Source organism: Lampetra planeri, chromosome 72 (genome assembly GCF_965212315.1).
Source record: "Lampetra planeri chromosome 72, kcLamPlan1.2.h2, whole genome shotgun sequence".
Classification (NCBI taxonomy): domain Eukaryota; kingdom Metazoa; phylum Chordata; class Hyperoartia; order Petromyzontiformes; family Petromyzontidae; genus Lampetra; species Lampetra planeri.
The window spans coordinates 1905512-1928471 of NC_136177.1; the positions used below are offsets into that span (position 1 = coordinate 1905512).

Consider the following 22960-nt stretch of genomic DNA (forward strand, 5'->3'; position numbering starts at 1 on the left):
TTATTTGTATAAAAGTGTTTGGTTTACCTGTCTTATATTTTGCACTCCTATCGTGTGTGTGGATATTGTTTGTTGTATCTGTCTGACCCCATGCCCCTACTGGACATTAGTGAAAAATACCTTCACAGCCTATCGGATTCCTCCTCCAGTATAAATACATATTTTGATTCTTGTGATTTAATGGGAATAACGAGGCACAATGGCAAGACCTATCCCATGACCACATTTGTATGTTTGTTGAACTTCTTTTGCACTGTACGTAGCCAACTATGCTAAATTGAAGGTGTGGGGGAAGGGAAACAAACTAAACAAAACAATCACTCCAAATAAATGAGTTTGTCAATGCAGATTATTTAAAAGTAAATAGCTCCAGTGGCTTTCTAATATCGGAAGGAAGAGCATTCCAGGTGACCGCAGAAGTGCATCTTAAAGAGCCGCGCGATGTGGTGACTCATTTTTGTTCGATGGATCTCATAAATTACTAAACGTTAGAATCGAGTTATACCTTGAAATGCGTGAAAATGCATTCCTGACGACTCCAAAAGTATAAGTAAATGACACAGACAATCACATCTGCAATCCCTGCTGTTGCTTTATTTGAAACGACACCACAGTGACTTTTCCACTTACGAACGAGTGAGGTTCCAGAGTTATGTTTGTAAATTGATTTGTTTATAAGTCCAACTTTACTCCTGTCGATTCCAAACATGTTGTACGGCATGTACACTAAACACGGTTCGTTCGTCGAATCTATGAAAGTTCGTAAGTCAAAAGTTCCTAAGTAGAGGAGTCCCTGTATTGTTTGCTACAAACAGGTGGCTTCGAACGCTCGGTCACAGCAGTGGCATTATGAGCTCTGAGAGTTGTTGCAGGCCAGCAGCAGAACGGTCTTCACCACGATCTTCATTTCAGCAGTGCCTGCCGCGTCACCTAGAGTCTCTTTTACTCTGAAATGCAACGAGTAGACCATTTGACCAATACTCATTGGTGTATGGATCAGTGATACGTCTGTGAAGCCGGACCACAAAATCCAAATCGCTCTCATCAATCGCTTGCAGCTGCTTTGTCCACGTCTGAGCGAGGAATTGTGTGACAAGCACGTTGTGTCTAGGCGTGGCTAAAGCGCGTCTGGCTACGCCACTTTACAATAGAGTCCCGCCCCCTTTAAGTTCCACCCTCCCCCTCACGTCAGGATTGTAACACCCAATTACAGTTAGCACAACGTGAAGCATGCGATGAAACACGTGGCTGCAAATTGCTGAGCAGATCGACGCTTTAGGGTTGCTTATGCGTCTGCACATGAGCAGCAACCGGTTTCAGAGACGTCCACATCTAAGCGACTCAGTTGTGTACAATCGGGTGTAGATCATTTTTCACAGATATTACAAAACAATATGATAAAGTGCTTGAATTGCGTATGTGTGCATTCACACTTAAATGAATACCTACATGAATATGGGTAGCCCAATTACAGTTCACGAGCCACTGAAGAAAACGAACGAACCAGGGAAGCCTCCCCATTACAATCCACGCATCCTTCTCATTCGAGTAGAGTCTCGGGCCATCTGCCCATGGCTTGTGACGACGAAAACGATGATGATGTGTGGTCAAAGTGGCCTTGAACCTTATGGTATAAACGGTGCTCTATAAATAAAGATCAGTTTTACAGTCGATCATCAACTATCTGGCAGCTTCGGGGAGAAGGAGGTGTCGTATTGTAAAAAAAATCCAGATAATCACTAAATCATTATTTAAAATAGCGTTCTTGAAGAACATGTCTTAATTAATTTGGATATGTTTTTTAGTGTTTTAAATGTTCTTACTATGTGAAATTGGCAAAAATTAACATAAGCTGACAAAAATAAACATCCTATTGTAAAAAAGTTACTGTATTTACCGTAACGTATTTACCACTCCAATCTCGGAGACTAAATGGGATGATGTACACAGTCCTAAGCTCTGGTTTCAACACAACCACGATTGCCAGCCTGGGTTACAGCCTTTGGAGTGGTTTTGTCTGTTTTGTCGGATCGGCCTGGGATCGCTGGATAATGTTGGAAGAAGCCGGATAATCGCGTGCCAATATAATCGATGAAAAACTATTATTACTGGAGCTTACCTTTTCTCGGTGTCCTCCATCAAGGCCTGTGCAGCAAGAGGATCTTCAGCTTTCAGCGCCTGGTATTCGGCGAAGCTGCTGATAAACCCCATTAATTCTGGCAGCTTGACGAGTCCAATTATCCTGATGCTCTCCAGCCTGCCGATGATTTAAAGAAACCCGGAATGTCGATATTATTAACTCTCCTTAAAGAAAAATTTTACTCGCCTGTCAGCACCAGTAGAACCGGCTTTCTATTGCATTGCTTAAAACCTAAATTGTAAAGTTAACCAACAAAACCTACGTAATAACACGCAACTTCTGCTATCGAACACAACTGGCGTGCTTTACTAAACTTGAATTTAATGACAAAAGAGTATGGACCCTTGCAGTCACGAAAACTTCAAATCTAGAATTGAATTTAATGAATTGATATCAACAAAATTCAACAAACTAACACCACATTTATGTTCTTTGGGTCATTCGGTAAAGTCACATAGATAGGTTCAAAGAAAATAACAAAAAACTATGACGTTTCGATTGCAACACAAGCGTTCGTCATCAGGAAGAGGGGGTTAGCCTCTAAAGGTAAACTGTTTATAAAGGTTTGAAATGGGCGTAGCCCAAATGTCACCTCAGGGCGCCCGCCGTGGAGGCCGCTCAACGATCTTACATTATCATGTAAATTTTTACTTTGCAGCCCTTTGATTGGTGGAAACCCCTACCACTGTCGCTGCCCACCACTTACATTAACATTGGCTGCTGACATTTGGGCTACGTCCATTTCAAACCTTTATAAACATATTCTTGGTTCTTTCGGTAAAGTCACGTAGAAGGGAAATAATAAAATAATATAAATATGAAACAATAACAATTCTCACGACGTTTCGACTGCAACACAAGCAATCATCATCAGGTGTGAAATCCACAGCCAGAAATTTCTCAAATTCTCAAAGTCGAAACGTCGTGAGAATTTTTATTGTTTTATATTTATATTATTTTATTATCTCCCTTCTACGTGACTTTACCGAAATAACCAAGAATATGAATCTCTGCAGTCATGAAAGCTTTAAATCAAAACCTTTCTAAACAGTTTACTTTTAGAAGCTAACCCCCTCTTCCTGATGACGAACGCTTGTGTTGCGATCGAAACGTCGTAAATTTTAGGTTTTTTTCTTATTTTAACCTCCTCTACGTGACTTTACCGAAAGACCCAAATAATATTAATTCCTGCAGTCATTAAAGCTTCAAGTCAATATTTAACACCACATTTGTTTGTTTGGGTTAGGCCATGTGATATTTGTGCATGCCAGACATAGAGCAGACATTCATGGAATTCATGATAAATACTTTTTTTGATTAGATCGTGTAAATATGAATGTGGCGTTCATCCAAAGTCCACCCGACACAACCATTTAGTAAGGGTTTGTAACGTGCACAAAACATGTCAATTAGTTACTAGTTCAGCACTAACCCATTGTGTGTTAGAGAGTTTACCCACTGCAACATTCACAATTTGAGTTTGACGGTTTGCTGGTGATTACAACAACAACCAGCTTCATCAAGCCATTATCAGAATTGTGAAGAAGACTTCCTGTTTCCGGTATTATATTGCTTTTAATGTTATGCTGTGCACATTACACCCAGTGGCAGTGCGGGTGGTAACATGCTGCCCTTACTGTGTGGACCGGATGTCACATGAAGGAATATCAGGAAGTAGCTCTGTAATATCTACTTCTGTGGGTTATTCTCTAACACAGAGGTAGTTTGCACTGCTCTGCAATAATTTCAAATCCACAAAGTACGACCCTCGATTATCCACTCTAATGAGGGGACGACGGCCACGGATAAGTAAAAAGCGCGGATAATCCAAAAATAAAAAATTTCTATGCTAAAAAACTTAAAGAAATTGTGTTTTTTTACGAGCTAAACGAACTAATAAAAAATCGATTTAGAACTAATACTAACGATCGCCCATATCGATGTGCGTGCGCAGTGATAACACTTTCCGGCTCCCGTGCAGCAGAAGAATTGGTTCACTAAGTGGAAATAAAGAGCCACGCCTATTAACATTAAACTCAGCCCACTTTTGTAAAGTTAGTTTATCAAAATTTTTACTTAAAACTTTCGTGACTGCTATAATTCATATTCTTGGTTCTTTCGGCAAAGTCACGTAAATAGAAAACTAAAAATCTAACATTTTTTACAATAAAATATAAATAATAAATATAAAATAAATTATCTTTTTAAAAATAAAAATATATATAAATTGAAAATAATAAAAACAAAAAACCCACGACATTTCGATCGCAACACAAGCGGTCTTCATCAGGCGCCTGATCGAAACATCGTGGGTTTTTTGCTTTTATTATTTTCAATTTATTTTTACTTCAAATTTTAAATTTACATATAATTGTATTATTTTTCCTTTTTTATTTGTTTAAAATTGAATTTTTTTTTCTATTTCCTTGACTTTACCAAAAGAACCAAGAATATTAGTTTAACTATTGTACCGTAGACGTGATCACGTGGATTTCACATGAACCGGAGAAACATATTTATTAAGTATAAGCAAGTGACTTGTGATGAACATTTCCAAGAATAACAATGAATGACAATGTTTATTCATTTGGGCTTAAGGGAAAATTCATGAGTTATTATTCATAATCTCAGGTGCGTGGTTAATCAAAAAATTCGGATAAACTGCACGTGGATAATCGAGGGTACTGTATTTATACTTTGCCTCATGGCAAGACACTGATAATGAAATGGGGGATGAGAATGGGGGTGGGGGGAACTAAGCATTACGAACCAAAGAGTTGTGTCTTAGACTTGTATGGTTTAGTTCAATTCGCCCCAGACTTAAAGAGCCAGGCACCTTTAACAGCATTGCCTTCCAGGCTGCTTCGTTTTTAGAATGTTGTGGTGTTGGCCGTTAAAAATATTCAAACCTCTTCTTGTCCGCAAATGGAATGGCCTCATACATGGCAGTATAATCTTCACGCACGTGGTTCATCTTGTGACTCTCGTACGGGCGAATATCTTCGGTTACCTAACAACAACAGCAATCCACAATAAACCATTACATTGAACGCGTTAGGCCCAGGGGGTTCTTTAACATATTCCGGTAATGGGCAATACAAATTGCCGTGGGTTTTTTCGCCATTTCAAATGGTCATGGCATTGGCTTGCGACGCCAATCTTTTTTTTCCAGATCCCACTCAGATCCGGTGAAATGTTTTCTTTTTCTAACAGTGGAAAAACCATAATAAGGTAGACATCGGTTTAATAGTTTTCTGTAAATGTTCATTCGTTCGTTTCTCAGTCCTGGTGAGGGTCATGGTAGCAGCATGTTGAGTATGGCTGTCCAGACCTCCCTTTCCTTGGCAAATAACTCTAGTTCTTCCTGGGAATTTCCCAGGCATTCCCAGGCCAGCTGAGCGACATATTGCCGCCAGTATATCCTGTGCCGGCCCTATCTCAAATAGCTCCCTCTCAATCTAGCAGAGCAGCAGCTCGACTCTGAGGCTCTCCTGGATTACCGAGCTTCTCACCCAATCTCGGAGAGTGAGTCCGGAAATCCTGCGGAGAAACCTAATTTCGGCCTCTTGTACCCGCGATCTCATCCGTTTGGTCATTACCCAAAGCTCCTGACCATATGTGAGGGTGGGAATGTAGATTGACCTTTAATTCAAGAGCTTTGTTCGAGAACTCAGCTCGTGCTTCACTATGACACACGCACGGGGCTCTCACCCAGGGTTACTTCGAAATAGGAGAGAGACCACCCCAATCGAGAAGTTTGGTTCCAGTGCCAAAATTGTGTGTGGAGATGAGACTGACTACGTCTAGTCGGTACCTTTCCACCTCCTCCACCAGCTCTGGCTCCTTCCCCCAAGTGGTGCGACATTACATGTCCCAATAGCTAGTCTCCATCACCAAGATTCAATCTGTCTGAGACCATTCCTCTCCCTGCCATACTGGCATTGCACCTGCCCTACACCCTTCGTCCTGCAGATGGTGGGCCCACAGGACAGCACCACGTAGCTATGTCAGGTTGGGCCCGACTGGGTTACGTGGGTCAACCAGCTACCAGGCACTTACCGGCAAACACCACACCCAGAGTATCCATTGTCCGGGGGAGGTTCTCCGATTTTTGTATTGTTTAATTATTCATGAGGGGCTTTTAAATCGTTATTTTTCTGTCACCTCCCACAGACCTGTTCACTAAGGGAGACCCTACCAGAAGGACAAGACTCCAGGCGACATAGCTCTGAGCGTCATTGGAACACACAAACCCCACCTCCAAGATAAGGTTACGATCCTTCGGTGGGGTTTTCTGCAAATGATGAGAGTAAAACGTGCGAATGTGTCTTGAATCGGTGCTGCCACCATTCCTCGTCTGTTATGTAACATCACCACATTGCGTGAAACCAGCTCATTAAGTTAACATTGTGGCCTTAGTATGATAAGTATTGTTATGTTATGAGCTTCTCCCCACTGTAATCAGGCCAGGGCTTGTCCATGTAAATGTCGCAAGGCACAAATCATTGGTGGGTGATAATCACCACATTCAATTTAACACAGTAGTAGTCTTTAGCGACCAATATTATCCGTAAGAAGTGTTTTGGGTTCGATCGTGTAAATATAACTGTGTCGTTAAACCTGCCGCCACCACCCCGACTCAGCCCATCTGCAAGGTGTGTCAGGTAAAACAAAATGTAGCCATTTAGTTACTAGTTCAGCACTAAACCAGTTGTGTGTTGGAGTGTAAATCCACAACAACAATTACAGTTCCGTTACTGTGACGTGTCGCCACTAAATACAACTAGAACCAGCCTTACCAAGCGACAACTCTGACATCAGACGGGATTAGATATTCGCATAAGAATAACATAACAGCAAATACATATTGAATACTCACAAACAACTGTCGGCAGTTGCAGAACATGCTTGCCAACAAGGACATTCACGTTATTTTTGAAACGTTCATGTGTTGTGTAAAACTAATTATTACTGGCCAAGACTAATTATATTAGAAAATCTATTGACACTGAGAGAAATAAAAATAATTTTCACCGTTCTCACAGCTGCAGCCTTAGTGCTGCTGGGAAGAATATTATTAAGTAATACACCTTCCAGTTGTATGCCGTGACAAGGCATCGTATTACTAATTAATGGTGAAATCTTGACTTAAAGCTTTCGTGACTGCAGGAATTCATATTCTTTGGATCTTTCGTTAAAGCCATGTAGATAGAAAAAAAAATCGAAATATCACGACGTTTCGATGGCAACACAAGCAATCGTCATCAGGTGAAAAAAATATAGCGGGAGAGCTGCTGAGGCATTAAAAAAATGTAGCGGGAGAGCTTTTGAAGCAGGATGTTATATAGGTTTGAGATGGGTATAGCCCAAGGGTAATTGATGATGGTAGTAGTGGTGTTGGTAGTAGTGGTGATGGTAGTAGTGATGGAAGTAGTGGTGATGAAAGTAGTAGTGATGGTAGTAGTGGTGATGGTAGTAGGGATTTATCTACGTGGCTTGACCGAACGATCCAATGAATATGATTAACGGTGACTAACCCACCTGTTCCATACAAACATAATCCATTACGTTATGATTACAATGAAACCACCCCTCTAGCTCTCCGCATCTGATTGCCTCACAGTGATGACGTCATCTTACTCCATTTAAGGCTTCAAGCGAGGAATATCTCTTTAGATTGACTGTCTTTGTGCGATGGTCAGCCAAAAGCAGCTGCTGCTGAGGATGAGCGGAGTTGGCATGATGATGGTTTATGCTCCTTGAGATCGGCGAGGTATTGTGGTTCTTTTGTGGCGTGCACTTTGTGTGTGTAATGAGCGTGAAAGGTTGAAGCGGATACAAAAATAAAGTCACGTAGATGGAAAATAAAAACTAAGTAATATAAGAATAAAAATGAATTGGTAATAATTCCTGCATTCATGATAACCTCAAATCAAGATTACAAAATTAAAGTCAAGCAAAAGGAAGCACAAAACCCTGATATTGAGTTTTTACTTAAAACCTTCGTGACTGCAGGAATTCATATTGATGGTTCTTTCGGTAAAGTCACGTAGAAGATATAAAATATGAAATAAAATTTCATTAAAATTTAAAATAACGTGGTTTTTAGCTAATATTTTTTATTTTGATTTATTTTTTATTGTATTTGATTTTTATTTTCTATCTACGTGACTTTACCCAAAGAACCATGAACCTGATATTGAAGTTGCATGTTATCACCTTCCACAGGATCTGTGTGAGTTTCTCCGAGAAAACTCCACACTCGATGTCAACTGGGTACATGTAGGAGTAAATCACGAGGCAGCCACGCGGCTGCAGCACACGCTCGACTTCGTGCATGAAGGCTGGCAGGTCGAACCAATGCGCTGACACGAAGGCGGTCAGCAGCGACACGGAGCCATCCTCTACGGGAAGGCTCTCAGCTGGCCCCACCCTACGATGGGGTCGGGGGGGACGAAAAAAACAACCGAATGTGCATCGTGGCTTGTTCATTGTTACACGAAGCGACATAAACAAGAGACAAAGATGTCCTGCTTAACCTGTAATAGACTGTTGGGGACGAGTGCTGTTAGTATCGAGCAGTGTTGCTTTTGAAGGCCTGGCACTGTGGCGCACGAGGGGGTGGGGTGGTCAGCATAACGGCCCCGGCCGACTTTGTTTCCCCAGTGGCGATGGTTACTACACACCGCACCAAGGAACTAATTTGAGGCCAAGTCGATCGAGGGGATGCCCAGGACCAGTCCAGATAATTGTCGCCCTTGTTGGTGGTCGTGAGTAGGAATCGAACTCGGACTTCGCAGCCGGAGACGTTGTGCCATAGTCTCCTGGCTCGCTGCATTTGCATAGCATGCTCACATAGTAGCAGTAGGACCATCGATGTTACAACCATACTGAAAAACTGCCATCTCCTTGGGTGTCCAATCTGTAACCAATACATGTGTAATGACGTATATTGAGTCACTACGACGTTTAGCGCCATCTACTGAGAGAAGAGTGCAACTGTGCGTGTTATAGCCTCTCTGGCACCAGAGTATGTATGGCATGGAAGGGGGCCCTAGGGGGCATGGTTCTGGTGACAGTCAGGTTGAGGGCAGTTGAGGACGTGATAGTCTGGATGAACCCGAGAGGGCACGTGATCAGGACAGGATAGTGAGGGGGGTCAAAGGGTGGTGAGAGGGACACGTGATGTATGGCCCAGAACCTTCTAGTAGGATCTAGAAGGGGGCGTGGCCGAGGGCGGAGCCAGGCCATGCTCAGGGTCATAAAAGGGAGGTCCCGAGAGCCGATGGAAACTGTCTGTGGAATGGAACCCGTCGGTGCTACATCTCTTCGATCCTCAGGTCTTGGTCTTCGGCTTTTACGCTCGGCATCGTGGGTCAAGCAGTGTGTTACTGACTGATCCGGTTATGTAGTTACCCCGTTGTGGTCTAGTCACCCGAGTTCAAGTGTGTGCCTCCGGGGAACCCACTCCACATGGAATTAAAGCTACTTTGCCTTGTTACTGATTCTCCCAGTTAGTTTAATGTCCCCGCACGTGACAAGCATGTTCTTTGGTGGTGTAAAAATAGACCACAACATTGAAACAATTGCATTGTTCTAAAGTTAGAGGGTTGCAATACACGGATATAAAAAAGAAACATCGATGGTTCAGACGTACATGTATTTTTGCTGATCCTTTACTTGGTGGCAGGGCAAGTGGATGCCACCACAATATTACGACCCCGCGGTAGCTAGGACATGTTAGCCACCTTACCTGGTACACAGGAGGTCGTGGGTTCGATCTCGACCCGGACACCTGTATATTTTGAGTTTGCAAGTTCTCCCTGTGGTCGTGTGGATTCTTTTCTGGGTTCTCCGGTTTTTCTCTGCACATTTTATAACTGTGCGTTTAAAGTGTTCGGCTGTTATACATGTCCACGTGATAAGCCACTTCGCTGATCTATCATTTGTGGCCAGGTCACTTCTGAAAAAGGCTACACAGCTCAGTGGGCGTTACCCAGTAAAATAAAAAATATTCGTTTAGTTTTTGTTAGTTTATATGGCATGATATAATACACAAACATTGCCCACCAAATCAGCCTCTAATCTCTCTTGACTCACTCAATCCTATATACACACTTAGTGTGGATGTTTGAATGCATGCCCATGGAAGGCCAGAGAGTCCTTTATCTCTGCGCGTGTGGTTGTGAACCTACATGTAGGTGATGTTGTCGGGATGTTTGGCGCGCATCGCCTCTTCAATCTGCGATGGGCTCACATCGATCCCCAACACTTTTGTGCTCAAAGAATCCAGAAGCTCTGTGCCCTGGCCACTCCCACAGCCAACGTCCACAGCGCGGGTGGGCTTTGTCCCCGTCTACACACACACACAGATAGAATTAGGCGGCTTAGCAATGTAGCCTGTTCGCTCCCCAAGCCTTTCTACAATTATTTTCAGATGGACTTCCGAGCATGTAACCTGGGTATGGTTTCCAGAGTGCGAGAGAGGGAGTAGGAAAACTGGGATGTGACAGAGCTAAAGGATCATCTGTGGTCTTTCAAAGTAGACTATAACTCAATGCACGTCAAAAGGCTCTCTGTTACGAACTTCATAATGTAAAAATTAAATAAATCGTCTAATCTCAATCGATTGAAAGGATGCGACACCTCCTCCACAGTATATGATCAATGAGACGTCCATGGTACAGGGGGTCCCCAATATACGTCGTCTCGATGTACGTTGTTTCGCAATAATGTTGCTGACTTATGATCAAACATCCTGTACCACTAGCATTTCGCACATGTGCCGCCGCTTTCTTCTCAGTCCCATCGTGTTCTCTCAAGTAACTGCTTGAGACAAAGGGACTCTATGACTTTGAAATCACTCGAGTTTGAAATCGGGCCACAGTTTGCAGGGTCACTATGGCTCTCAAGACAACTTTTTGGTAGGCATGCGATAAACATCAACACCTCTGCCACCGACGTTGTTGCCAGTGTCGAGTTTCCATTGGTTCCAGGTTGATCAAACTCAGATGGCAGACCAGGAGAATGTTGTTGCATTCAACTTAGAAACTGCCCTCTTGATCGTTACTATGTTATTTGCGAAGAACGTCCCAAATACTGTGCACAGTCCAGATTTCCTAGTTGATTGATGGTTGGAGTGCAGCAGAACCCTTCACAATGCGCCACAGACCACGGGAGTCACGAGCCGACTCATTGACGTGCAGAATGTAGAACAATCTGCGATCTGCCGGCGGCTATGTAAGGGAGTAGTTTGACGGGCTCGAAACGCTGTGACATCAAGCACCATATCAATTCCAGGCAATTGATCAACGCCAGGTAAGGCCCACTGGGCAGTTGAAGGATGTAGCAGTGTGTCCTTCCTTACGTTGCAGAGTTTCAATCATCATGCTCAGGGAGCTATTCATGCAAAGGCAGAAAATAGTTAACAACCAAGTACGGAAGTGATATAGACGTTTGAAAGTAACTAAAGAGAGAAAGACATTTGAAGATTTGCAGTGTCTCCGACGTCCTAACCTCGAAGGGAAAGGAGTTCCAGAGTTTAGGTGCCGCAATTTCAAAAGGCACGATCACCTCAAGTGTGACGCCAAGACCGTGGGATACAGAGCAATGTACAATCTGAAGATCTTAATGATCGTGATGGATCAAATGGCTGAACGAGGTCAATAATGTAGGGAGGAGCAAGTCCATTTAAGTCCTTGAATATCAGTAAGATAATTTTAAAATCAATACGGGTATGTACAGGAAGCCAGTAACGGATAGAAGCACAGGTGTGATGTGATCCTTCAAGGGTGTAGTAGTAAGCACCCTGGCGGCCGCATTTTCAACATTCTGCAGCCTATTTAGAAGTTTGCTCGGGGTTCAAAAAAGCAGGGCATTACAGTAGTCAATGCGTGAGAAAATAAATACGTGGATCAGTCTTTCAGTGTCTGTAGTGTTAAGGATGTGACGGTGCCGAGATGTTTCTCAAGTGCAAAAAAGAGGTTCCTCATGTTGCTATTGACATGAGAGATTGGATTGGATAGATGGGGTGTACAAATTAAAATACGCTGTGCTTTATCATCATTAATATCATGGAATCTGAGCCATCAAGGCTTTACCATGAGGAATTGTCTGTGCTAATAGTGAAACAGTAGATACAACATCCAATCCCAACTGTAGGTATATCTGAGTGTCATCTGCGTGACAGTGATAGTTGAACCCTTGGTGTCGTAATAAAGCTCTACTGTGTTAGTTGTAGATTTAGAGGTGCCCATCATAACACATTGGTTGTGGTTTAAGAGATAGGAGTAGAACCATTTCAACGAAGTGCCCGAGATCCCCGTCAAGACTTTCAATCGGTCGAGCAATATATTATGATCAATCGTGTCAAAGGCCGCGATTAGGCCAAGGAGGAGGAGAGTATTTGGAGAACCTTTATCAGCAGCAATTAGGAGATCATTCATTACCCATACTACGGCTGCCTCAGTGCTATAGCTAGATCTAAAATCAGACTTAAATGGATCAAGTAGATTCATTGACAGCAGGTGTAAATTAAACTGTGAAACTCAAGAATCTTCGATCTGAAAATGAGATTTGGGATTGGGTGTAAGTTACTAAGGACGGCTGAATCTAGATCCCGTTTCTTGAGAAGCAGTGTTACTGAAGCCGTCTTAAATGTAGATGGGACAATCCCAGTTATTAGTGACATGTTAAGATACAGAGCAATGTTGGACGAATAGAAATAGAGAAAATAAATTATATCTAAGGACATGGGCAGGAAAAGGATACAGAGGACAAGTGATCAGATGAAATGTGTTAATTAATTAAGTCAGTTCAGAGACTGCAATTTCAGAGAACCCAGCTAATACTGTACTGTAAAAACTTGGAGATGGGTACTCAAAAGTATATGGATGATTGGGGAGTAATTGAGACCGGGTGGATAATTTTTTTCGAGGAGGAAATGCTGTAGTGAATTTCAGAGCACATCAGAGTGGCTGGTCAAGTGGTTTAGGTTGATTTAAGAGCTTTTGTGGTTGTAAATACAATTTTTGGGTTTATTTCTTGGAAGCAAATTGGTTGGTGAGGAAGAAAGACTTTGTGAGGGAGATTGCATCCTTGTAAGTGTGAAGTGAGGCTTTAAATATTTGATAATGTATGGTTAAATATGATTTCATCTAGACACGTTCAGATTTGATAACTACAGTTTTTAGTACGCGCATTTGTGGGGAGCACCAAGGTGAGAATTTGATGGCTGAAATGCGTCTGGTTTTAAGAGGGCCAGGGAATCCAGTGTTTTGTGAATGGAGTTAAAGGACAAGTCTGCCTCATTCACCAAAAGCGAACTAAGCTTAGTTATGGGAGAAAGGGAAATAGACTGGGTGATAAAAGTAGAGGTGATAGACTTTACACTGCGATGCAATATTATGTTAAGGGAACCAGATGGGGTGGGGGGGAGTAACTCAAATATTATTCAGAGCGATCGGAAGGGCTTATATCAGCAATAGAAAGGTTTTAAGTTGAGAATACAATGTAGTAGACTAAGTCCAAGGTGTGGCTAGCTGAGTGAGTAGGGCCCTGCACATATTGTGAAAAATAAATAAGTCTAAGATGGCTAACACATCTCTTACTGGAGTGATAGATGGGGAATTTACATGAATGTTAAAGTCCTCGCATTGCAGAATCTTATTGAATTTAGAGCACAAATGGGCGTCACTGATTGGCTGAGGGCTAGCTCAGTCAGACATATGAGTGCTTTGATTGGCCGAAATTAGCGCCACTGCGTGCGCATAACATAAAAACGTCCCCATCAGTCAACATTTTTTACGTTCTGGCGAAACCATGGGGTCACTATGGGAGAAGAAACGTTAGCCGCATAAACGCGTTAACTAATATCACTTAACCAAGGGACTACTGTTTATACATATGTAGTTATAGTCTACGTATTACTGGATATGGATTAAAAACCATCTGTGGCCATTTTAGTACAAGTGAGTCGGGAGAAAGGAGAGAGGCCCACAGTCGTATCTTGCATACCCACCCCTGTGTTGAAAAAGGTTGTTGCACCCCTGAACTATACACTGGCTCGCCTGGCAAGGAACCAGTGGACAAACATAAATACATTCTAAGGAATAACACCGGCGGAGGTAGCATTACATCACTGCGATCAGTGCCCTTTCAGTGGGAATTACAGACAGCCATTTACTTACGAACGGGTCTCGGGAACGAATTATGTTTGTAAGTCAAGGACTGCCTTTACAAACAGCAGCAGCATCATTGCAATACTTATGCCGGTAACTTGGCAGAACCCTTCTGGATAGGAACATTCAAGACTCAGCGAGGCATTCCTGGGTTTAACAAGCAAAGTAACAATTTTACCGCTACCGTGTGCCGCACCTCCATTGCAAAACTAGTGTTGGAGTAGAAAGTCAAGAGGTCAATCACGCATACCGTACGCCCCTTTTAATTACCTCTATTTTTTTGCGTTGTTGTGGGTGCCAAGAGTACCGAGGGGCAGATTAAAAGTGGCCAAAAAGCACTCGGTGGGGGGGGGTGCCTGCTCAGTTGGACTTATGAATAAATCAACTTACAAACAGACCACTGGAACCTAACTTGTTTGTAAGTAGAGGAGTTCCTATACTGTTTTTAAGAATTTCGAGCATATATAATTATTTAATTAAATTCCCAAAGGCACATCAAGAGCATAAAGCTCCTCCCACTTTCACGCCCCTCAAGCATCCATCGGGGTCAGCCTCAGGTCATCTTTGGTTCTGGCTCGCAGATATTCTGCTACCTGATGTAATACATCCTAACATACTCCTTTCCTCCGGAGGTCATCCCAAGACTTGTGTAAACACAGAGCTACTTTATGCTTCTGTAGCCATGTGTTTAAGTGTGAAACGGCATTCCTCCCTTTGGGTGTCCGTGTCCCTTTTTATGAGCCTTTTTTGCCGAGTTCAAGTCCCACTCACAATCAACACAGTGGCGGTTGTCTGAACTGTTCCGAATTAACCCACTGGGAAGACAAAGGCTTTCGGGCGTGGCTCTGGCTATACACCTTGAATACATATAATTTTTGATTGCGCAGAATTGACAATTAGAATATATATAAACACATGTTATTGTCCTGAGTGATCCTTAGGTTCAATACTTCAAAATGATCTTCCATGATTCCGTTATTATCAAGTTTCACATGCTTAACTTAGACAGTATGTTATAACGGTGATCATTAATAAACACATGCAAATTAGTCATTTTCAAACCCTCCTGACTCTGCTGTATTGTCATGTAACAATACATCCTAAATGATATTACCATATAGCACCACGATCTTTAAGATTATTCATATGCAGGTGGTTGTCAATTTGAACATTTCAACTTTCCAGACACCAGGCTTCGTGAATTTAAACAGTCGTTTAAATGGCAAGGGACATTCTTGTCTTTTTGCCCTGTATTTGTCCTCGGTTGGTCAGTGAGTTTATGGTGTTTTACCACAGATCGTCCCTTTCGCATACTGTTCTGCTCAGTTATGTGGAGACGCTGATACCATTGCAACGTCCATACATTTATCTCTCAGAAATGTCCCTGGGTCACTCCTGGCTCAAATGCCAATTGGTTCTGGCTCTTATGGATGTTTAATTTCCACTCAGGATGCACTAAATGCACATATTTGTCTGCAAGGAGCTATGATATAAAAAAAAATAGATAGTCACAATTAATATTAATGTTTGGCAAATATACAACATTGCCTCTCTCCCTGTGCTTGCGTGGATTGTTACTCCGGGTCCTCTGGTTTTTCCCCTCCACATTTAGAAACATGTACGTAGAGTATTTAGCTACTGCTATAAGTTTACACGTGATAAGCCACTTCGTTGAGCTATCATTTGTGCTGGAAATGTATCTTCTGAAAAACAAGCTAATAGCTCCGTGGACCTTTCCTGGAAAAATGTAATAGTTTTTAGTTTAGTTAACATAAAAAAACGCAATCTGGTTTGGTTCATGTGAACAACAGAGCCACCGAGCGATGCGAAAAAAATTCCATTTGCTGTCCATTTTACACTCGCATCTTAATCCGGACGTCACAGGCACAACTGGGAGATGTGCGCATGAATCTGTCATGCTGGACTCGATAACATTATCGGAGCTGTTATACTACATATACAATGCACAGCAACAAGTAATGTATGCTGAATGGCAGTTATATCGTCCTTCTGCATTATCTATTACTCAAGCAAAAACGACTACATCATCATATATTCAAATAGCAGTGATTGGTATATGTCGCTGTTATCGCCCCCCCCCCCCCCCATGTGCCAGATTAATGTCACTTTCATGACCATCATTGAACCTGAAGGTCATTATTATCAGGCAAAATATATATTTTGATTAAAAAATAATAATCATCTATCGTCTACCCTTCAAACCGGTTAACCTCACTCTTCATAAGAATGAGGCTTGACCTTCACAGCCAGATGATAAACAGGGCACCGCAGAGGCTAGGGGATGATATCTACATTGTTTGGTATGCAGGAGGCGTGGTTCGATCCCGACCCTGACGCCTGCTATATCCAGGGGTGTGCTTCAACAAAACATTTATATGGGACTATAGTTTTTAATGGAAAAATCACGGATAATACACTATAACATGATAATAAATGTATGTTAATAGCTTCAAAAAGGCATAGAGTCTCGGCAAGTTCGCCATCATTGTCCACACGTGCCTGGAATCTTCCTGCATATTTGGAGTTTGTCTGTCTCTCTCATAATTATCGTGGCTAGGAGATGTTAACTACCTCGCCTGGTATGCAGGAGGCCGTTGGTTCGATTCCGACCTCGACGACTACTGTGTATTTGGAGTTTGCGTCTCTCTCTCGGTGGTCGTGTGGATTTTTATCCGTGTCCTCAGGGCTTTATCCTCCACATTTAGAATGAACATCACGCGGTCAGAGTTATTTGGCCGCTGCTATAAATGTCCAAATGATTATAGGCCCACTTCGTTGAGCTATCATTTGTGGCCAGGTCGCTTCTAAAAAAAAGCTACATAGCTCAGTATGTCTTACCTGGTGAAATAAAAAAAGTTTTATGGTTATATCTATGGGAGGTGCGTCGAGCCAGCACTACGACCGGCCACCTTTGTCTCTCCCAGTGGAGATGGTTACACACTCATACCAGGTAACTAATTTAAGGCTGAGTCGACCTAAGGGGAGAGGCCCAAGACCGGTTCGGATAATCGCTACCACTGGTGTTGGTTGCCGTAAGCCGGGAATCGAACTCGGGTCTTGGCCGCTGTATCGTAGCGCAGCGTAACGCTAACCGCTGCACCGCCACTCATCCCCAAGAAAGACAAAGATCCCACGTATAGCATAGAACAGGCTGTAGGGGCAAGTGCTGTTAGTAGCGAGTAGCACCATCCCTTCATGGCACATGAAGGTGACCTACACCAAGGCCGCCTGGCCGCCTTTGTATCTCCACCGATCATGTTTACACACCCAGGGTACTATTTACAATGCTGCGTGGGCCCCATTGTCTTCAATAAAGGGCTTAGTTATTCTGTCACATATAAAGGTCGGTAACTGTGGACAACCACTTACACCCCTACTCCACTCCATCAAGGCTGAGCTGCGTGTGGTGGTGGTGGTGGTGATGGTCGTGGTGGTGATGGTCGTGGTGATGATGGTGGTAATTATGTTGGTGGTGGTATTGGTTTTGGTGATGATGGCTTTGGTGATGGTGGTGATGATGGTGGTGGTGATGATGGTGGTGGTAATGAACTCCCACCGCCGATTCCTTTATCTCCCTCTCCAAATGATAATTCTCACCCACACACCAACACACCCACACCAACACACCCACACCAACACACCCACATTAACAAACCCACACCAATACACCCACACCAAACACACCCACACCAACTCACCAATACCAACACACCCACACCAACACACCCACACCAACACACCCACACCAACATACCCACAAGCGGACCTTAAACTTTCCGCGGAGCTTATTTCCCGCTCTCGTTTAAAAAAAATCAACTTCGCAACTCCTCAGTCAAACATTTCACCCCCCGGCCCTCAGCTGATGTCGCCGTTCCTGTGGCGAGTGCTGTGTTCGAAGTGAGGCCAACCCCGCAAGTGTTTCACCTCTCTCGGTCCCACCTTACCACTCTCAAACCCCACCTCACCCCTTTCAACCCCACCTCACCCCTCTCAACCCCTCACCCCTCTCAACCCCACCTCACTTCTCTCAGGCTTATATAAAGTTTATCGTTAAATTTAAATTTCAAGTATACAAATGAACAATTACAGGAGTCTGGTGGTGGTTGTTTTGGCGCGCTTCTTTTTGTAGAGAACCGCGGGAACTGTCACTTCTGGGTTCTAAATCGGGCTGATGAGCAGAGTGTGAGTGTCGCAGGCGTTTGGCGGGCGAGGTGGTGGGTGGGGGAGTATCACTGCATCACCGCTGGAGGGGGCGGATCGTATTTGCCGAGTGAGATAGGGCAAGTGCCAAAGTAGAGGATTGTGGATAGGTATTGGTTCCGTGAAACACTTTTTTAAATACATAGTTTGCTGCTGCTGCTTTGTAGCAGTGGTACACAAACTAAACTATTCAACTATTTTTAGTTTACCATGTAAGGCCAACAGAGCTATGTAACTCTTTTTTTCAGAACCGACCTGGCCATCATAAATGATAGCTCAACGAAGTGGGACTATCATCGTCGTGTGGAAATTCATAGCAGCAGCCAAATACCCTCTAAACGTGTCGCGATGTTTATTGTAAGCGATTGAGAGATGCAATTTGCATCTCATAAGACTGTTCGGGCAGGTGCTGTTAGCAAGCAGCACCTGTGAAGGCTCGCATGGCACAAGAAGGGTTGGGTGGCCGACACTACACCCGGCCTCCTTTGTCTCTCAAGTGGCGATGTTTACTACAAACAGCACCCTAGGTACAACTCATTTGAGGATGAGTCGACCTATGGGTAGGCCCAGAACCGGTTTAGATAATTGTCACTGTTATTAGCCATGAGCGGTAATCGAACCCGTGGCCGCCGGGGTTGGTAGCGCAGCGCGCTAACCACTACACCACCGCACCCCACGCTATTCATATATATACATATGTATAATTAGAATCTCACTCAGATGTTTATCAGTTCCTCCCAGATTGTACGGTATTTTAATACAGTCATACCTTTAACTGCTTGATCAGTTTTAATGTTTGTTCTATTTCATTTGGTTTGGGCATTCAGTGCCCTTTCCTGTGCATCATTGAAACCGTTAATTGCAGCACTTCTTTAACACGTTTTATCTCACTCCTCAGACTTTTACCATTTGACACATTCTTAGCCCGATGTTTGAGTGCCTTGTTGAGAGAGGATTTCTGCGGTGGGTGATGGTGTGACTGCGTTAGTGTGCGTTTTCTTTCAGTAAATGCTCTTTTATATAACAGTTTCTGCCATACCTGAACAGAATAGATTTATATTTAGCAATCTAACCCAAAAACCTTTTAATGGACACATCTGCATGTTAAATTTTGATCCAACTTTCTTGTACCTCCTGAGGAAGACCTATTGCCCAAAACGTCAACTATTACATAACTCCCTGTCCCAACCCGACGGGGCTGCCCTGAGCTCGTCTCCGACTCTCCTCTCTGCCCTGAGGAATGCCTCGCTAAAGTGTCCATTCTGATCCTATGGAAATTTACATTGAAAAAGATATGCATCCGTTTTGGTGGATTGTGTAAAAAAAAGCACGCTCATACATTTCACGTGATGATGAAAAGATATGTAAGAATGGGTTTCATGGCTTCATAACCCTTTTTGTCAATACTAAAACAGTTCTGTTAAGATGTCCAAACAACAAATAGATGATACACAGTATTGCAAGGCATCAAGTCTGCATTAACCACACGTACTTGTGACAAAACATGCAAACAAACATGCTCTGATAATATATGTGCATTGTCTTCGAAACGGATTGGCGTACAGCAGACACATCCTTTTATATGGCCTTGTCTCACCACCAGTGTTCGTTAAGTAACTGCAAGCGAATAAGTAATATTAAAAAATACTTTAAATTTTATTTACAAGATTTGAGGATACGACAACAACGGACAGAGTGAGTTAATAGAAAGCGTGTAAAAAGATTGTTTAAATTTGTTTATTTTTTATGATAGCATATAGGATTGTCATCAGTAAGACATAAGTATGCGAAGTTTGCAGTCGATACCACATTGGGAAGTGGGTTAAAATTGAGTTGCAGGATTTGAGTATACGACAACAACAGAGTGAGTTAAATAAAAGCGTGTAATAATAATAATAAAATAAATCAAGGGACGCTCTGCATGTTTGACATAATTTATTCGCGCTCCCTGGTTACGCTTGGAAACCACATTGTTTACGATCAATGAGTTTAAAAAGTTTTTTTTTAAATATCTTTCTAGGTTACCATATGGATTGAAAATGTTCGATTTTTATTTTGGCAGCTAAGGCCCCACCACTGAGCGATGTAGCTCTTTTTCAGACCCGACCTGGTCATCACAAATGATAGCTCAAAGAAGTGGCTTACCATGTGGAAATTTAAAGCAGCCAATGCATGTTTCTAAATGTGGAGGAAAAAAACAGAGGACCTGGAGAAAAATACACGCGACCTCAGGGAGACAGACATGCAAATTCCAAATATGCAGCAAGCGTCAGAGTCGGGATCGAAAAGACGACCTTGTGTATACCAGGTGAGGTCTGCACTTCTCTAACGAAGGAGGAAAAGCAAAACCACGTGGTTGACCAGCATATCTCGAAATTGCCAATCAGCTCCTGAACGGATTGCTGGCAAACGCAAGAATATAATTTATGCACAAAACACCTACAGCATGCACCACACACACATACACCATCTGACAATAAAGCAACTCGCACACGCAGCCTGTAGCACACACACATAATACTCACGTACCTTTTCCAACACGTAGTCCGTCAAAGTTTTCAAGACATCTGCCGACAGGGTGGGCCGGTACCGCTTGTACAGGCAGGCATGTTCAGTGCCCTCGAACATACGCACAGACATTGCTGCTTCGAGGAGGAGGTGGACTGCGCGGAACTTCTCTGGCTCAAGGTGTCGAGGATGAGGAGGAAGAGGTGGTGTGGTGCTTCCCTGATGGTTCTAGACCAGAGAGCGATACCCCTTTATATAAAGGATCCAACGACAATCCCCACCCAAATGTGAGTTTGTGTCTGTGTGTGTGTCAAGGTGTGTATGTATGTATAGTCAGATGCCTTTCGTGACCTCATGTCACAGGTGCTAGCTTAAGTTGCCCCTCGGCATAGTCATGCTGTTGGGTGTGTTTAAAGTCTAACTGACTGATGACACTGATACGTGGGCTGGAGTTTTTAGAAAGTATGGGCCAGATTAGCTCAGTAACAATGCTAGGAGGCTGCTACATTTATGTGCAGCCTATGGGCTTGTAATTACCAACACCCTGTTGATATAGGTTAGGATAATAGAGGTGATTGTGTCTGCGAGTGTGAGTGAAATCTCCTGACCCTCTCCTTTACCATTATTTTTTATGGGAAAATAGCTTTTGACATTAGCGATTTTCAGATATGCGCGTTTTTCCAGGAACCCGTCTATCGTGTATGTAAAGGAGTGTTTGTACTTGTTTTCTTCCATAATACAAGGTTAGATCGCATGAATGAAATCAGAAGGTTTTAGTGAGCTTCAAGGAAGGAAACAGGAGGACTTCTCTGCAATCTGGCTGTCGCCTGATGAAGCTAGTTATAATTACTGGTGAAACGTCATACTCAGATTGTAAATGTTGTGTTATTGCTCTCCAACGCATCGGTGTGCTGCATAAGTAACGAATTGGCATGTTCTGTTTACGTGACAAACCTTACTAATTGCCTGTGTCGGGTGGTGGCGGGTTTAACGACATATTTATATATTTATGAGATCTAACCCCAAAAGGAAATCTGTTTTCAGGGTGATATTGGTCGCGAAAGCCTACGTGTTAAACTTGTTTACGTTTTCATTCGGGTCCCCCCTTATGTCTGACTGGACCCCTATACGTCGCATAATACTGCCACACATACCTGCAACACCCCCCATAGGTGTGCCCCATCACCCATTCATCCGGGGATATATACACCAATTGATTAGGAACATAACGTTTTTAGACAATCGTGAGTGATCGGTCTCAACAAGTAGTAACTTTTTGCACCACTCCACCACCACCGTCGCCGCCAGCCTCCCGTCCGTGAAGGTTTCCTGGCCCGGTTGTGAGAATCGACTCACTTCTCAATTGTGATCACGTTTTTGTCATTTGCGACTATTGTTTTGGTTATATATTTTTATCTTCATGTTTTGTGTTTATTCTTATTTTTTTCCTGCAGGGTTTTAATTTGCTTTCTAGTTGCCATAAAAGAGGGATGTTTGAATGAAGCGATAACAAATATTACTACAGGCACTCCTTTACTCATAAACATTTGACTTACAAAATTTCAGAGATACAAACAAACCTGTTTGTATTTCCTGTTGCCTGTTGTTGTATATGTCGGGTCTTGAAACATTGAAAAAATAAAATAAAAAGTAAAAAAAAATGCGTAATTATGTGAATGTACGATTATGCTAATATGTGCAGTTATGATAATTGTGCTCAGCCTCGTTGTCTAGTGGCGTATTATCAATCGGGATAATACAATGAGTTGTATGAAGTTGTGCAAGTGTGATCTAATTATGCTAAATTAAACTCGGCTTCGTTGTCTAGGGTTGTATTATCAATCGGGATAATACAATTATTTTCGTTTTAACATTTACTGATTATGTCTTAGTGTTCTTATGTCAGGTCTTA

The 22960-nt window shown here is 42.7% G+C and overlaps 1 protein-coding gene across 1 annotated transcript; it reads right to left on the bottom strand.

Annotated features, from left to right (window-relative positions):
- Positions 1-574: 574 nt before the first annotated feature.
- On the bottom strand, positions 575-21392 carry LOC144737689 (putative methyltransferase DDB_G0268948). Its single transcript, XM_078620515.1, has 6 exons — positions 21070-21392; positions 10336-10496; positions 8360-8573; positions 5050-5150; positions 2120-2257; positions 575-947 (listed from the first exon to the last, which is right to left on the bottom strand). Exons 1-6 carry the CDS (start codon positions 21178-21180, stop codon positions 848-850), a joined length of 825 nt encoding a protein of 274 aa, XP_078476641.1. The 5' UTR covers positions 21181-21392; the 3' UTR covers positions 575-847.
- Between the last annotated feature and the right edge of the window lie 1568 nt (positions 21393-22960).